The sequence below is a fragment of the Saimiri boliviensis genome, chromosome 8 (assembly GCF_048565385.1).
Source record: "Saimiri boliviensis isolate mSaiBol1 chromosome 8, mSaiBol1.pri, whole genome shotgun sequence".
In the NCBI taxonomy this organism is placed as follows: Eukaryota; Metazoa; Chordata; class Mammalia; order Primates; family Cebidae; genus Saimiri; species Saimiri boliviensis.
In genome coordinates, this window is record NC_133456.1 from 84,479,149 (window position 1) to 84,497,126 (window position 17,978).

Consider the following 17,978-nt stretch of genomic DNA (forward strand, 5'->3'; position numbering starts at 1 on the left):
TGTGTTTTTCTTTGTTCTCCACGAAAGTGTATGGCAGTGACTTATGGGTGAGGAGCCTGAGACAGACACCTTGCAGAGCCTGCCTTATTGTGACAGTTAGGCCATGTTTGGGTAACAGGAAACCCACTGCAGAGTGCCTTAACAACAAAGAGCAGAATCATTCACCCCAACTTCTCTCCATCTCTCTGCCCTCTGCAGTGTTAGCATCGTGCTGAAGCTGGCTTTGCTCTGTCATGAGACTGCTGGCAGCAGCTTCAAGAGCTGTGTGCTTCCATATCACAAGTAGGAGCCACAGAGAAGACTCCTTTCAGATGACCTCTTAGAAAAGCAAGAAACCTTCCCAACAGCCCGTAGTAAGCCTCTGTTTGGTTTCATGGATGCTGTTGGGTGACATGCTCACCCCAGAGCCAGTAAGTGGACAAAGGATGGAACTAAGCTGATAGGCTCAGGCCTGAACCACTAGCCCCAGCCCAAGAGGTAACTTCCCTCCCCTCTGGCCCATAGGCTTCAGAGAAGGAGCAGACACTTAAATGGGAATTGAGGAGGAAGGGCTGTTGGGAAGCAGCCACCTCCTCCCACCTCATCCACCTCATAAGCCATACCAATCTATTCAAGCTGATCATCAGCTTGTCTTTTATTTTTCTTCAGATCATCTTTGTCCCACCTCACACTCTGTATTTCCATTGCCAAGTATTCTAGTACAGACTCATAGGCTTTCTTGTACAATTTGAACAATCTCTGTCTACTTACTTTTTGTTTACTTTTGGGTTCAGCTCATTCCAACCCATAGCATAGTGAGAGTACAGACTTCAGATTCAGCCAAACTGAGTTACATACTCATCCCCACTACTGACCAGCTGTGTGACTTTGGGCAGGTTACTGAGCCTCTGAATAGTTTCGCTGTCTGTGAGATGGAGATAGCACTACAGACCGCCTCAGTTGTGCTGTTCTGTGCACTCACCTATGTAGAACACTTAGGGTAGTACCTTGTGCCTAGCATTGAGCAAATGTTTATTGCTACTGTGGTAGCTTTGTATTGTTGGTTTTGTTATTGTTTTCTTTTCTTTCTTTCTTTTTTTTTTTTTTTTTGGAGACTTTTGTTGCCCAGGCTGGAGTGCAATGGTGCAATCTCGGCTCACTGCAACCTCCACCTCCTGGGTTCAAGCGATTCTCCTGCTTCAACCTCCTGAGTATCTGGGATCACAGGCACCAACCACCATGCCCAGCTCATTTTTTGTATTTTTAGTAGAAATGGAGTTTCATCATGTTGGCCAGGCTGGTCTCAAACTCCTGACCTCAGGTGATACACCCACCTTGGCCTCCCAAAATAGTAGGATTACAGGCATAAGCCACCATGCCTAGCCTATTGTTTTCTTCTATAAGCCTTTTTGTTTATTTGTGTAAGTTTCTTTCTCAAGAATCCAAATGCACTAGGCATGGTGGCTCATGCTTGTAGTCCTGGCACTTTGGAAGGCTGAGGCTGGAGAGTTCCTTGAGCCCAGGAATTCAGGAGGTCACCATAGCAAGACCACATCACTACAAAAAAGTGTTTTTAAATTAGTTGGATGTGGTGGCACATGCCTGTGGTCCCAGCCACTTGGGAGGGAGGATTACTTGAGCCCAGGAGGTCAAGGCTGCAGTGATCTGTGATTGTGCCGCTCTACTCTAGCCTGGGTGACAAAATGATTCTCCACTGCTTATGGTATAAAAATAAGAATTTTTCCTCAGCCTGTTCAAGACCCTCTACAATCTGGCTTTATTTTCCTTTAACTTCTGTCCATTGTATCTGATAGAGCTTTTTATATTCCCAAAGTAGATACCTTTTCAAGTAGATGTTAATTGGAGCACAGAACACCAGGGTCACTCTTCAGCTATGGAACCTGAGGCCTCTGGAGAGGAAGTAACTGCTTGGGGTCATAACGTATGTGAGTAACATTGCTGTCGCTTGAACCCTGGCCTCCAGACTCTGGTGTAGAATCTTTTCTCACACAGCCTGCGGCTTTCACAAATGATGAATACTTGTGTCTTTGTGTTCCACTGCCCTTAGATGTATTCTTCCTTTTCCTCAATCTAAGGTGATTCTTCAAAAGGGGATATAAGGAGAAGAGGTATATAAGGATGAGAGGTGGCCGGGCACGGTGGCTCAAGCCTGTAATCCCAGCACTTTGGGAGGCCGAGGCGGGTGGATCACGAGGTCAAGAGATCGAGACCATCCTGGTCAACATGGTGAAACCCCGTCTCTACTAAAAATACAAAAAATTAGCTGGGCATGGTGGTGCGTGCCTGTAATCCCAGCTATTCAGGAGGCTGAGGCAGGAGAATTGCCTGAACCCAGGAGGCGGAGGTTGCAGTGAGCCGAGATCGCGCCATTGCACTCCAGCCTGGGTAACAAGAGCGAAACTGCGTCTCAAAAAAAAAAAAAAAAAAAAAAAAAAAAAGGATGAGAGGTAAGACTTCCTCTGAGGAAAGTGAAACTCTTTGGGAGGAAGTAGCTCTTCTCATTCCAGAAGGCTCAAGAAATAAATTTTGAGCCTTTTGGTGTCACATATAGATCTGGATCTCAACTCTTTCCAGCTGTATCCTTGGTCAAGTTGCTTAACCCTTCTGAACCTCAGTTTCTATATCCGTCATGTAGGTATTCTCATACCCATCTGTCAGATTTGGTGTTAGAATTAAATGGGTTCTTGGCACATCATGATAGTATCTCTGCTGTCTATCCAGTTCAGATGGTGAGTTTAGATGGCATGGGATAGTTCCTCATATATCAGTCAGTCTAGTCAAGAAAAGGGAGGCTGGGTGTGGTGGCTCACGCCTGTAATCCCAACACTTTGGGAGGCCAAGGCAGGCGGATCATGAGGTCAAGAGATCAAGACCATCCTGGCCAACATGGTGAAACCTCGTCTTTACTAAAAATACAAAACTTAGCTGGGCGTGGTGGTGCAGGCTTGTAGTCCCACCTACTCGGGAGGCTGAGGCAGGAGAATTGCTTGAACCCGGGAGGCGGAGGTTGCAGTGAGCTGAGATTGCACCACTGCACTCCAGCCTGGCGCCTGGTGATGGAGTGAGACTCCGTCTGAAAAAAAAAAAAAGAAAATGGAAACAACCCTAAGTATATCAAATAGAAGTAATTTAATATAGGGATTTTGTTACAAAGATGTTGGGAGAGCTGGCAAACAAAAAAGAAGGGGTACCCTGGAGAAGGAAGAAGGGATAATGTGCAGAGATCAGGACACATCAGGACACTGCTAACATCCCTGGACTGCAACTTACAAACCCACACCTGCTGCTGTGTTGCTGGAGATCCTCCCTGTAGCGGTTTCAAAATACGTTCACAAATTATTTGGCCTTCCTCCTAGCAGTAGCATTCATTTTCCCTTCTTGAATATGGGTGGGCCTTAGTGACTTGCTTCTAACAGATAGAATATAACAGATGAGATGCTCTGTGACTTTCAAGGCTAGGTCCTAAAAGGTGACACAACTTTCACAGGATTTTGTCTCAGGACACTTGACTTGGAACCCAGCCACCATGTTGTGAAGGCACCCAGGCCACTGGGAGAGGCCACATGTAGGTGTTCTGGCTCATGTCCAACATCAGCTGCAAGACCAAGTGAGTGAGCAAGACTTTAAGATAATTCAAGCCCCAGCTCCTCTGACCGTGACAGCACAAGAGAGCCCAAGCAGGACCTTCCTAGCCAAGCTAAGTCAGCTTTTGGAAGTCTGAGGGGAAATAAGAAAATGATCATTGTTTAAAGTCATTGAGTTGTCCAGGCGTGGTGGCTCACACGTGTAATCCCAGCACTTTGGGAGGCTGAGGTGGGAGAACCACTTGAGCCCAGGAGTTTGAAACCAGCCTAGGCAACATAGTGAGACCCCCCCCCATCTCTACGAAAACTTAAAAATGTGGTTGCACGCACCTGTAGCCCCAGCTACTCAGGAGGTTGAAGTGGGAGGATAGCTTGAGCCTAGAAGGTTGAGGCTGCAGTGAGCCATGGTTGTGCCACTGCACAATCTAGTCAAGAAAAATGGAAACAACCTTAAGTATAATAAATAGAAGGGGCTGGGTGCAGTGGCTTATACCTGTGATCCCAGCACTTTAGGAAGCCGAGGTGGGTGGATCACAAGGTCAGGAGTTTGAGACTGGCCTGATCAACATGGTGAAACCTCGTCTCTACTAAAAATACAAAAATTAGCTGGGCGTGGTGGCGCATGCCTGTAGTCCCAGCTACTCAAGAGGCTGAGGCAGCTTGAACTGCTGGGCTCAAGTGATTTGTCCCCCTTGGCCTCTTAAAATGCTGGGACTACACATGTGAGCCATCACACCCAGCCAAACTTTTTTTTTTCTTTTGTAAGCAATAAAACAGGATTCCAGAAGTTAATCCAGCTGCATAGCTGGGATTTGAGTTCAGTTCTGTGTGACTCAAAAATTCATTCACTTTCCAGTATCACACCCCGTCTTTGGACCATGCCTGCAGGTTTTGGGTAATTCTCTCCATGTGTATCCAGGTGATCTGACCCATGATTAGTTTCAGCCATCACTGGCCATGCAGCTAAAGACACCTGGTGTCATTTATTTTATTTTATTTTTTTCCTGTTCCTTCTTAGATGAAGTGGGACCATAGGAAATTTCTTCCTAGAATGAGCTACATCTGAAGACATGATATGTCAGAATTAATAGGAAACTTAAAAACCATCTGAACTCTATCACTTTACCAATGGGATGAGTCAGTCCCAGGCAGGCTGTGACTTCCGAGGTCACATCAATTTGTTGACAGCCTGGACCAAAACCTGGGTCTCTCTTATTTATTTATTTATTTATTTATTTTTGAGATAGAGTCTCACTTTCTCACCCATGCTGGAGTGCAGTGGCGCAATCTCAGCTCACTGCAACCTCAGCCTCCTCAGTTCAAGCAATTTTCCTGCCTCAGCCTCCCAAGTAGCTGGGATTATAGACATGCACCACCACACCTGGCTAATTTTTGTATTTTTAGTAGAGATGGGGTTTCACTATGTTGGCCAGGCTGGTCTCGAGCTTCTGCCCTCCCAAAGTGCTGGGATTACAGGTGTGAGCCACCTCACCCAACTGGATCCAACCAGGTCTCTTACTTTTTTTTTAATTCCCCTTTTGCTTCAGTGTGGTGTTCTACCCACCCCACATATGGGTAAATTATGACAGGGCTAAGGGCTTCAGTAGCATTGCTGAGATCAGGAAGAACAAAATGTCTGAGCCCGTCATTCTTTCCAAACACTACATGACACCTGCCTAAATGTAGCTCCTACTCTTAACTTGAATTTCATTGTCCCCATCTCCTTCTTGTGTAGCCTACTGTGACAGCTGAGTTACTGATACAAGAAGGTCCCTAAAATTCCAGGTTGCAGTGGGTTACATAGAAGAGGATGACATGATGTGGCAGATGTAAAGCAGGAGAAGTCTAAAGGCTATTCCCAGAGAGGAGGCTTTAGTTCAACTGGTATAAGTTGAATTCCAGGAATAAAATACTGCCAAGCAGTGTTGGTTAGAAGAGATGGCTATGCCAAGATGATTCTGTCATAGTGCTGCCTCTGTAAGCTTACAGTAAATCAGATTGAGAAGGTAAAAGCTACCCTCACAACACAAGGTGAGAAGTGATCAATGCCATGAACAGAACTTCATTCATTAATTTAGTCAAATATTTAACAAAAATTTAATAAATGCCTTCTGCATACCAGGAACTGGAGCCCTGGAGAGTTGTCCCAATTCTAGGGATCTTAAAATGCAGAAAAGTAAATTGCGAATTAGTTTTCTCTGATAAGTACTTAATTATAGGGGTAACTGTAGGATGCTGTAGAGAGTGCTCAAAGTGTAGAGCCATGACAGTGTGCCAGGCAGTCTTCTAAGCACTTTCTATGTATTTATTCATTTAATCCTCACCACAGCCTTATGTAACAGGGACTTTTATTATTCCCTGTTATATGCATGAGGAAACAGAGGCACAGAAAACTAACACAACAGCCTGGATCCAAAACTGGGCCATCAGGTTCCAAAGCTCTCCCTCTTAACCTATTGGCTAAACTGTCTTCCAGTCACTTGGTGTTCTTCTGGACTGGAGGGAAGCAGTGAGGGATGTCTAGCCTGATTCTTTAAGAACAAGTAGGAGTTAGCCAGCAGAGAAGGAAGAGTGTTCCAGACGTAGGAATGTGGATATTCAAAAGCCCTAAATGAAGAGATCACAGTGTGTTTAGGGAACTAAAGTTAGCTCAAGATGAATAAAGTGCCTGACATATACTGTACAGGAGTGAGGCTGGAGAAATGACTGGCCAGATCATGAAAGGTCTTATGATTCTTCTTAGTCTGTTCATTGTTATCCCCAGAGCAGTGGAGAGCCAGCCAGGGATTTTTGAGCTGGAGAGTGACAAAATTGGATTTGCATTTTATAAACATCGATGTGGCTGCACTATGGAGAATAGACTAGAAAGGTCAGGACTGTAGTCATCCAGTTGAGAGATGATGGTGGTCTAGGGCAGGATCACTGAGAATGGATCAAAAGGGACAGATTGAAGTGATGTTTAGGAAGTAGACTTAGTATAACTTGGTGACTGACTATGGAAAAGGGATTGCCAAGGCTCCGGCTAACACAAATGAGAGACTATTGTGCCTGTTTCCTCAGCTGGGGATCCAGGAGGCCAGATTTGGGGGTGGCAGGAGGATGGTGATGAATTCAGGTCTGAACATGCTGCATTTGGAATGTCTGTGGGAGATGTTGAGTAAACAGCTAGCTACCCACCCTGGAGCTGGAAATGTAAATGTGAGAATTGGCAACTAGTAGATGGTGATTAAAGACACCATGTGAGTGAACGAGGTTCTCTCAGGAAGTCTATGGAGTGTAAAGAGAAGAGAGCCAAGGGCACACCAACATGAAAACACTAGCATGAAAAAAACAAACAAACCAATCAGAGGAAAACGAGAGCAGCGGGTCAAGTCACACAGCAGCTGGATGGTGATTATATAGTTGAGACATTTGTCCCCTCCAAATCTCATGTTGAACTTGGATCCTCAGTGTTTGGAGGTGGGGCCTCGTGAGAAGTATGTTGGTTGTAGGGTGGCTCCCTCATGAATAGCTTTACCATTCTTACTGGAGTGAGTTCTCACTCTTAGTTCCTGCCTGATCTGGCAGTTAAAAGGAGTCTGGCACCTTCCTCCCCCTCTTTGCTCACCCTTTAATTTATAGAGTAAAGGTTTATTTGGCTCATGATTCTGATGGCTGGAAAGTTCAAGACTGGGCATCTGCATCTGGTGAGGGCCTCACGCTGCCTCCACTCATGGCAGAAGGGGAAGGGGAACCATTGTGTAGAGATTTCGTGGCCAGAGAGAGCCGGCAAAGGGGGTGCCAGGCTCTTTTTAACAACGAGATCTCATGGAACTAATAGAGTGAGAACTCACCACTGAGGGAGGGGCATTAATCTATTCATTAAGGATCTGCCCCCATGACCCAAACACCTCCCATTAGGCTCCACTTCCAATGTTGGGCATCAAATTGCAATATTAGCTTTGGAGGAGACAGACATCCAAACCATAGCATAGCAAACATCATCAATAAAGTGAAAGGGTAACTAACCTAAAGAATGGGAAAAAAATTTGTAAATCATGTATTTGATAAGGTACTTATACCTAGGATATAAAAGCAACCATAATAAAAATAGGCAAAGGAGGCCGGGCGTGGTGGCTCAAGCCTGTAATCCCAGCACTTTGGGAGGCCGAGGCGGGTGGATCACGAGGTCAAGAGATCGAGACCATCCTGGTCAATATGGTGAAACCCCGTCTCTACTAAAAATACAAAAAAAACTAGCTGGGCATGGTGGCACGTGCCTGTAATCCCAGCTACTCAGGAGGCTGAGGCAGGAGAATTGCCTGAACCCAGGAGGCGGAGGTTGCGGTGAGCCGAGATCGCGCCATTGCACTCCAGCCTGGGTAACAAGAGCGAAACTCTGTCTCAAAAAGAAAAAAAAAAAAAAAAGGCAAAGGATCTGAACACACACTTCTCCAAAATAGATATGCAGATGGCCAATAAGCACATGAGAAGGTGCTCTACATCACTCATCATCAGGGAAATGCACATCAAATCGCAATGAGATACCACTTCACACCCACTAGAAAGGCTAAATAAAAAAGACAAAATGGGTGTTTTCCAATATTTTTTCCAAAAAGGGATTAAAGGAGAAAAAAAGTAAAAAAAAAAGGACAAAAAAGCAAGTGTTACTTTACAAAGATGTGAGACAGTGGAACCCTCGTTCACTGCTGGTGGGAATGTGAAATGCTGCAGTTGCTGAGGAAAACTGTCAGTTCCTCAGGTGGTTAGATATTGAGTTCCTGGGAGACGGAGGTGGGCCATTGCTTGAGCCCAGGAGTTTGAGACCAGCCTGGGCAACATGGCAAGACCGCATGTCTCAAAAAAATTTAAAAATAATCTGGGTTTGGTGTGTGTGCCTGTAGTTCCAACTACTTGAGAGGCTGAGGCAGGAGGATCACTTGACAAGCCTAGGAGTTGGAGGTTGCAGTGAGCGTGATCGTACCACTGCACTCCAGCCTGGATGACAGAACAAGACCCTGTCTCTAAGAAAGAAAAAAAATGCAGAGTTCTCATATGACCCAGAAATTCTACTCCTAGGTATATATACCCAAGAGAAATGAAAATGTATATGTCCACACAAAAACTGGACAGTGGACTGTTAACCAGTGCTGATGCAGACTACGACGCAGATGAGCCTGGAAAACATGATGCCAAGTGGAAGGAGTCTCACACAAAGGACCAAATACATATAATTTCATTTACATGAAATGCCAGAATAGCTGGATAGACAGAGACAGGAAGTAGTTTCTTGGCTTCTAAGGGCTGGAGGTTGGTAATGGGGGGCTTGGGAGTGAAGCTGCAGATCTGGAGGTTTTCTTTTTAGGTTAATGAGAATGTTGTAAAATGGTATGATGGTGGCACAATTCTATAAATACACTCAAAGACACTGAATTTACACTTTTTTCTTTTGTTTGAGATGGAGTCTCACTCGCTCACCTAGGCTGGAGTGCAGTGGCAGGATTTTGGCTCACTGCAGCCTCTGCCTCCCAGGTTCAAGCGATTCTCATGCCTCAGCCTCCTGAGTAGCTGGAATTACAGGCACCCACCACCATGCCCAGCTAATTTTTGTATCACGTTGGCCAGGCTGGTCTAGAATTCCTGACCACAAGCGATCTATCTGCCTAGGCCTCCCAAAGTGTTGGGATTGCAGGCATGAGCTACTGCACCCGGCCTGCTGAATTGTATACTTTAAATGGCTGAATTCTCTGGTATGTAAATTATATCTCAATAGTTTTTCGGTGCTTCTTCTTGGTTGGTAAAAATATTAATCCTGACATCATTTATTAGTACCGCAGCTCCTTTTTGGAAATGCCCAAATGCTTTTTTAGCTAGATTAGCTCTAAATGAAAAAGTAAAGGCTTAAATAGTTACCTTTTTTTTCCTTTCAGCTTTATTGAGATATAATTGACAAAAAATTATATGTGTGTAAGGTATACAATCTCATGATTTGATATATGTATACATTGTGAAATGATTACCACAATCAAGTTAATTAACATATCCACCCCCTCACATAGTTACCATTTTTGTCTGTGTGTGGTGAGAACACTTAGGAGCTACTCTCTTAGCAAATTTCAAGTCAAAAATACATTATTTTTAACTGTAGTCACTATGCTGTACATTAGATCCCCTGAACTGAATGTTTGTGCCCTTTCACCAAAATCTCCCCATTCCACCCGACCCCTGGCAACTACGATTCTACTGTGTTTATGAGTTTGATACTTTCAGATTCCATATAGAAGTGAGATCATATAGTCTTTGTCTTTCCCTATGTGGTTTATTTTACTAAGCATAATGTCTCCAATGTTTTATCCATGTTGTCGCAAGTGGCAGGATTTCTCTCTTTTTTATGGTGAAATAATGTTTGCAAGTTCCTTGACTTAACAGTGGGGCTATGTCTCAATAAATTCATTGTAAAGTTGAACTAGCATTAAGTCCTGGATGGTCTGTCTGTGCCGTCATGTGTCACTTAATGACAGGGATACCCTCTGAGAAATGTATTGTCAGGCAATTATGTTCTCAGGTGAGCATCAGAGAGTGTGCTTACAGAAACCTATGTAGCGTAACGTACCACTGCACACCTAGCTACATGGGATGGCCTACTGCTCCGAGGCCACAGACCTGTGCAGCAGGTTACCGTGCTGAATACCGAGGCAGTTGTAACACAGTGGTGAGCGTTGTGTGTCTAGACATGTCCACGCATAGCAAAGATACCGTAAGCCAGGTACGGTGGTCCCCATCTGTAGTCCCACCTACTTTGGAGGCTGAAGCAGAAGGATTGCTTCAGTTCATGAATTCAAGGCAAGCCTGGGCAACATGGTGAGACCCTGTCTCTAAAAAAATAAAAAATCTCTTTCTAGAAAAATTATCAACAAAAAGAAAAACATTTGCAAACATGTGGAAGACAAGTGTAGAATGTACTGAGTTCATGGGGACACTGAAATTCTAATTTCACATACACACACTTCTCTTAAGAAAGAAACAGTTTGGTAAGAATATAGTATTACAGTCTTATGGGACCACTGTTATATATGTGGTTCATCACTGTAACATTGTTACACAGTGCATGCCTGTATAACGTGCCTACATAAACACACAAACCACATTTTCTTGATCTATTTATCTGTCAACAGATGCTTATGCTGTTTTCATATCTTGGCTATTGTGAATAATGCTGGGCAAATAGTTATCTTTAGGATAAAATAGAATGACAGAGATGGTCACACCTAGCTCACATTAGGAGCTCAGTACATAATTATTATATCTGAATTTGAGTTAAGTTACTTCCACCAGCGCAGTGGCGTGACTTTATTTAAACTCAGTACACATATCTTTCTAAATTGATAACTGTTTGCACATAAGTGTTGGAGACTGACTGCAGAATGGCTAGGTCCTGGCCACCTTGGTGAAATTGTAACACTGTCCTGAAAGACACAGTTGAGGGGTAAGTTGTTCACATGGGTTTTGGAAATCACCAGGGTGGTGGCTGGGAATGTGACAGGAAGAGGGGGACTGGGGCCCCAAAGCCTGGCAAACGTGGGGGCTGACCAGTGGTCATTCAGTAATACTAATAAGGAAAGTATTCTGGCTTATGGCTGGAACCTTGCTATAGTCTGAATTTTGTGTGTCCCCCCCAACAAAAAAATTTCCTGTGTTGAAATACTTTGATGTCAAACGTGATGGTATCAGGAGATAAGGATTTGGGAGTTTATTAGGTCAGGAGGTAGATTAGGGCCCTATCAACAAGACCCAGGGAGATCCTTTCTGCCTGCTTTTTTTTTTTTTGGATACAGAATCTCACTCTGTCATCAGGCTAGAGTGCAGTGGTGCCATCTCACTCACTGATTGCAGCCTCTACTTCCCTGGTTCAAGCAATTCTCCTGCCTCAGCCTCTCAAGTAGCTGGGACTACAGGCACACACCACTATACCCAAGTAATTTTTGTATTTAGTAGAGACAGGGTTTTGCCATGTTGGTCAGGCCAGGCTGGTCTCAAACTCCTGACCTCGTGATCCGCCCACCTCGGCCTCCCAAAATGCTGGGATTACAGGAGTGAGCCACCATGCCTGGCCTTTTCTGCCTTCTTTTATATGAGGTTGCAATGAAAAGTGGCCATCTATGACCCAGAAGCCCTCACTAGACAGTGAATCTGCCAATGCCTTGATCACAGACTTCCCAGTCTTCAGACCGAGAAATGTATTTCTGTTGTTTATAAGCCACCCAGTCTATGGCATTCTGTTACAGCAACCGAAGCAGACCAAGACAACCCTCCTAGGGAAAGCAGTAGGGCCCAGGGGAGTCTTGGGAGCCAGGGGGTTGCAGGCTGTGGCTGGGGGTTGTGGTGTGTGGCTCCTTTATGGAAAGTGCTCCCTCTTCTGCCCATTTTGGGCGAGCCTGGCTGTCTAGGTAACAGTCCCTATGGCACTCACTCACTGCTCTTGTTGGCAGGATGGAGAACCTGCCTGTCTGCTTGGTTTGATAGAGAACTTTTCAGGCACACATAGAAAGGGGCAGAATACCTTCTGATTTCCAAGGAAGCAAAGAAAGCAACTTTCTTTTCAAGGTGGTGAGAGAGCTCCCTCTGGCTCTGTTTTGTCCAGGAGGCTTTTCTGTGTACAAAGTGTGGGTTCATAGAGTCAGAGAACAAGAGTGCTCAAACCTGTTTTAGGTGGCAGAACACCTGGAAAACATAGCTTCTTTTGTATAAGATGATGAAACATTGACTTTACTTTTTTGTGTCGTTGTTGTTTTTTAGGTGGAATCTTGCTCTGTCTCCCAAGCTGGAGTGCAGTGGCATGATCTTTGCACACTGCAACTTCTACTTCCCAGGTTCAAGCGATTCTCCGGCCTCAGCCTCCCGAGTGGCTGGGATTACAGGTGCACGCCACCATGCTCTGCTAATAGTAGAGACGGGGTTTTGCCATGCTGACCAGGCTGGTCTCAAACTCCTGACCTCAGGTAATCCACCCACCTCAGCTTCCCAAAGTGCTGGGATTACACTGCACTCAGCCAACACTAAGTTTTTAATTTCTTATTGTATGAACCACAGTTTAGCTCAGAACACATTGATGGATTTAGCATCTAGGTTGGGCAAGAAACGGTCTGCTTAATTAAATATGCATACTGTTTTAAATTAATGAAATCACTGGCTCATGGCGAAAACAAGCTGTTGAGCTACTCACGGTCAAGTTTCCAAGTGTCTCCATTAATGCTTGTTTGCCAGCAGGTCTGGATGTCCTGCTAGTACTTGATGGTAGTCGTCAAAGAAAGTGGGGGTGGGGCTGGACATGGTGGCTCATGCCTGTAATCCTAGCACTTTAGGAAGCCAAGTCAAGAGACTGTTTGAGGTCAGGAGTTCAAGATCAACCTGGCCAAACTAGTGAGACTCCACCTCTTTTTTTTAAATTTTATGAAGAAATTAAAAATGTTGGGAGAAAAATAGTTCCCAAAGTGCTAGTCATTAACTAGCTTTTTTATTTTGTTCTAAAGCAAATCAGAAAGAAAATAAGCTACACTTTGGGGCTTTGGAATGAGAGAGACCTGAGTTTGGCAGGGCCCAGTGGCTCACAGCTGTAATCCCAGCACTTTGGGAGACTGAGGAAGGTAGATCATTTGAAGTTAGGAGTTTGAGACCAGCCTGGCCAATCTGGTGAAACCCTGACTCTACTAAAATATAAAAATTAGCTGGATATAGTGGCATGTGCCTATAAGCCCAGCTACTTAGGAGGCTGAGGCGGGAGAATCACTTGAACCTGGAAGGTAGTGGTTGCAGTGAGCTGAGATTGTACTATTGCACTCCAGCCTGAGCAGCAGAACTAGACTCTGTCTCAAAAAAAAAAAAAAAGACCTGAGTTTGGATCAAGAGTTAGCTATGTGACAGTAGGCAAGTTACTTAATTTCTCAGAACCTGCCTCCTGGTCTTTAAGATGGAGACAGTATTAAGACCCGACTTGGCAGAATGATTCTCAAGATTAGCATCAATGTATGTAAAGCCCCTGGCACAGTGACTCACCCTGAGTGGGAGACTTAATAAAGGACTGGACAACTTCTGTGAAAAACATTATGGAGATTTCTCAATAGAACTACCTTTAGACTCCAATCCCACTACGGAGTATCTACCCAAAGGGAAAAGACATCTGCACTCATGTTTATGACAGCACTATTCACAGTAGCACAGATACAGTGTCCATCAACCAAGGACTGGAAAAAGAAAATGTGATATATTGGCTGGGCATGGTGGCTCACGCCTATAATCCCAGCACTTTGGGAGGCCGAGCTAGGTGGATCACCTGAGGTCAGGAGTTCGAGACCAACCTGACCAACATGGTGAAACCCCATCTCTACTAAAAATACAAAAATTAGCTGGACATGGTGGCAGGCACCTATAGTTCCAGCTACTAGGGAGGCTGAGGCAAGAGAATCACTTGAACCTGGGAGGCGGAGATTGCCGTGAGTCAAGATTACACCACAGCACTCCAGCCTGCCAATGGAGCAAGACTCATCTCAAAAAAAAAAAAAAAAAAGTGATACACACACACACACACACACACACTCACTCTCTCTCTCTCCCCCATGGAATACTACTCAGCCATAAAAAAAAGAATGAAATAATATTTTTTTGCAGCAACATGGAACTGGAGGCAATTATCCTAAGTGAAATAACTCAGAAACAGAAAGCCAGATGCTGCTTGTTCTCACTTGTGACAGCTAAACAATGGATACACATGAACATACAGAGTAGAATAGCAGACACTGGAGAGTATAGAAAGTGAGCAGGGGTTAAGCTCTGGAAAATTACCTATTAGGTACAATGTTCACTATTTGGGTGATGATGGGTACACTAAAAGCCCAGACTGCACCACTATGCAATATATGCATGTAAGAAAAATGCACCTGTACTCCCTAAATATATAAACTTTTTAAAAATTAAAGATAAATAAATGAGGCCGGGCGCAGTGGCTCAAGCCTGTAATCCCAGCACTATGGGAGGCCAAGGTGGGTGGATCACGAGGTCAAGAGATTGAGACCATCCTGGTCAACATGGTGAAACCCCATCTCTACTAAAAATACAAAAAACTCGCTGGGCATGGTGGCGCGTGCCTGTGATCCCAGCTACTCAGGAGGCTGAGGCAGGAGAATTGCCCGAACCCAGGAGGCGGAGGTTGCGGTGAGCCGAGATCGCACCATTGCACTCCAGCCTGGGTAACAAGAGTGAAACTCAGTCTCAAAAAAAAAAAAAAAGATAAATAAATGAGGCAACAGAGACTCTGAAAAGAGCCCAAAGTCATGCAGCAGGTTTGCCATGAGCCAGGTATAGAATCCCAACCTCCAGCAGCCTCCCCACCATGCTGTGCTTTTCTCTTCTGCAAACCCAGGCCTTTCTAAAGTGCCCAGCCGGTCCCTGGAGGCCACAGGTTATTGCATGTGTTCTCTTCTCTTTTGATAGCCAGCCAAGAAGAGGGAATGCAGGCTGACTCACCAGGTGAGCCCGTCCCCAGTCCCTCATGACTCTTCCTGTTCAAGGAAGCACCTTTTGTGTTTCTTGTTATTTTTATTCCTCCCACTGTGGCTGTGCTCTGCTCAGATAATTCATAAAGGGGGGTACCTATAGCTGCCTGAGGTTGCAGCTTGAGATGCTGACATGGAGATCACCTGGAGCAGGAAGGGACCTGGGTCCTTAGCCTAGAGAGAGTTGCAGGAGAGAAGGGTAGACCAGCTGCCTGCCTCAGGGCTGAGGAGAGCAGGTCTGGGCAGAGAGGAGGGAACTGGGAGTGAAGAGGGTACATGTCCCCACTTGTCTGTGAGCCTGGCCTGGCCCTCCAGCCCTGTGGGGAGACACTTGGGACTAGGTGGAGGCAGAAGCTACACAAAAGAGGACCTTAGAGATGGTGCATAGTTTTCACTGTTTTGAAGACTCTTGGTTATTTAACACATGCCTCCCCTTCCCCCATGCTTGAAGGATTTTGGTAGGCTGTTGCCACCGGTACTTCTGTTCCTGCGTTAAGCGTGCTCTGCTCACACCCAACACACCTTCCTGGTATGTGGCTCAGCCGGTCTCAGCTTCAAGCCAATCGTTCCTGACCTTCCTATTACATCACCAGCAGCCAATCAGAGCTTCGTATCAGCATGTGCTCATCAGTGTTACTAGCCGGAGTTCACAGAATTATAGCCAAGAGCAAAGGAACTCTACAGCTTTCATCAGCAAGCAGAGCATTTTAAATGTCTTTTTGAAAGCACGCAAATACTTGCAAGTCGGCCTCATTACTACATTGGGAGAAATCCCAGTTGAGAACCAGTGGTTGAACCCGTTCCCTTTCTTTTGCTCAAGGAGGGGAAGGGGCTTGGCCAGAGAGGTGCAGGAGTTGTTAGGAAAGGCTGGACCAGACGCCCAGCCAGCTACCCTCTAGGGCAGGTGTCCCCAAACTACGGCCCGTGGGCTGCATGAGGCCCCCCTGAGGCCATTTATCTGGCCCCCCACCACACTTCAGGAAGGGGCACCTCTTCCATTGGTGGTCAGTGAGAGGAGCACAGTATGTGGCGACCCTCCAGTGTTCTGAGGGACAGTGAACTGGCCCCCTGTGTAAAAAGTTTGGGGATGCCTGCTCTAGGGTAATGGTAGGGTGCTTGTTTTTATGAGGCCACTCATGTACTCCTGAACTTTCTCTGTGTCTCCACCTCACACTGACTGATGAACAGTCCACACATGGATACCAGTTCTGCAGCAGAGGTGGAGAAATAGTCTGTGCAACCCCAGAGAGGTCAGGAGAGGCATCTGCTTCTCACTCTCCAGCTCTTAGAGTGTGGGACCAACCATACATCTCCCCTATGGATTCTATGAGATTGAACCAATTCTTTACTTAACAGGAATCACGTTTTCTTATATCTCAGACCAAATCAGGCTTTTCCAAGACTTTCTACCTTGTTTTCTAGGCTTCTCCTTGCCTGGGCTGTGAGTTCCTTGGCAGGATTGTTATAGATAGAAGCTTTACACCTCCCATATGGCTGCAGCGGCCGTGAGTGATGCTCTTTGCCTAGCAAAGCACTCTGCCTGCCTTGTAGGAAATGCAGGCTGGGCCATGAGGAGTATAGTCACACTTCCCAGCACAGCTGAGGTAGAGGACCTGACAACTCTTGAGGCTGAAAGAGACCCTCTGGCTCAGTCGCTCTTCCCTCACCCCATTCTGATTTTCTCCATTCATGAGAGAATGTCCAGATAGTCAGTGGTCTCTTTGCCTTTATTCACTCCTCACTGTAATCTAAGTCTTGGTAAATGATGGCCCTCAGCACAGATCCACACTTCCTGGCTTTGTAAATACATATGTATTAGAACACAGCCAGGGACGAGTGCAGTGACTTACACCTGTAATCCCAGCATGTTGGGAGGCCGAGGCGGGCAGATCACCTGAGGTCAGAGTTCAACCAGCATAATATGGTGAAACCCTGTCTCTATTAAAAATGCAAAAATTAGCCAGGCATGGTGGCGGGTGCCTGTAATCCCAGCAGCTACTTGGGAGACTGAGGCAGGAAAATCGCTTGAACCCAGCAGGTGGAGTTTGCAGTGAGTGGAGATTGTGCCATTGCACTCCAACCTGGGTGACAGAGCAAGACTCTGTCTCAAAAAAAAAACAAAAAGAAAAAGAAGCCGGGCGCGGTGGCTCAAGCCTGTAATCCCAGCACTTTGGGAGGCCGAGGCGGGTGGATCACCAGGTCAAGAGATCAAGACCGTCCTGGTCAATATGGTGAAACCCCGTCTCTACTAAAAAAAAAGTAGCTGGGCATGGTGGCACATGCCTGTAATCCGAGCTACTCAGGAGGCTGAGGCAGGAGAATTGCCTGAACCCAGGAGGCGGAGGTTGCGGTGAGCCGAGATCGCGCCATTGCACTCCAGCCTGGGTGACAAGAGCGAAACTCCGTCTCAAAAAAAAAAAAAAAAAGAAAGAAAAAGAAAAGAACACAGCCAGGTTCATTCATTTAATATAGTATTGGCTCATGGCTGCTTTCACACTACGGCAGCAGAGTTGAGAAGTTGTGACAAAGACTATATGGTCCTCAAGGCCACAGATATTTACCCTTTGGCCTGCTGACCCCTTAATCCATCCACCTGGCTGCCTCTGAGTGATCTCCTAAACCTCAGATCGAACCACACCTCTCTTCTGCTTACAAAAAAAAAATCTCTTGAGAGGCCAAGGCAGACAGATCACTTGAGGTTAGGGGTTCAATACAAGTCTGGCCAACATGGTGAAATCCCATCTTTACTAAAAATACAAAAATTAGCCAGGTGTGGTAGCACACACCTGTAATCCCAGCTACTCAGGAGGCTGAGACAGGAGAATCGCTTGAACCCGGCAGGTGAAGGTTGCAGTGAACCAAGACC

The 17,978-nt window shown here is 45.6% G+C and overlaps 1 protein-coding gene across 2 annotated transcripts in view; it reads left to right on the forward strand.

Annotated features, from left to right (window-relative positions):
• TAMM41 (TAM41 mitochondrial translocator assembly and maintenance homolog) overlaps positions 1-17,978 on the forward strand; it is a 124,004-nt gene that overhangs the window by 68,240 nt on the left and 37,786 nt on the right. The window contains exon 8 of one of the 2 annotated variants that reach the window (XM_074404782.1): positions 199-8,023. The exons of the other annotated variant lie outside the window; for it this stretch is intronic. Coding sequence (XP_074260883.1) covers positions 199-215 — 17 coding nt within the window. The 3' untranslated portion in view covers positions 216-8,023. Of the gene's footprint in view, positions 1-198; positions 8,024-17,978 lie in introns of those variants that run through there. 2 annotated transcript variants of the gene reach the window in all.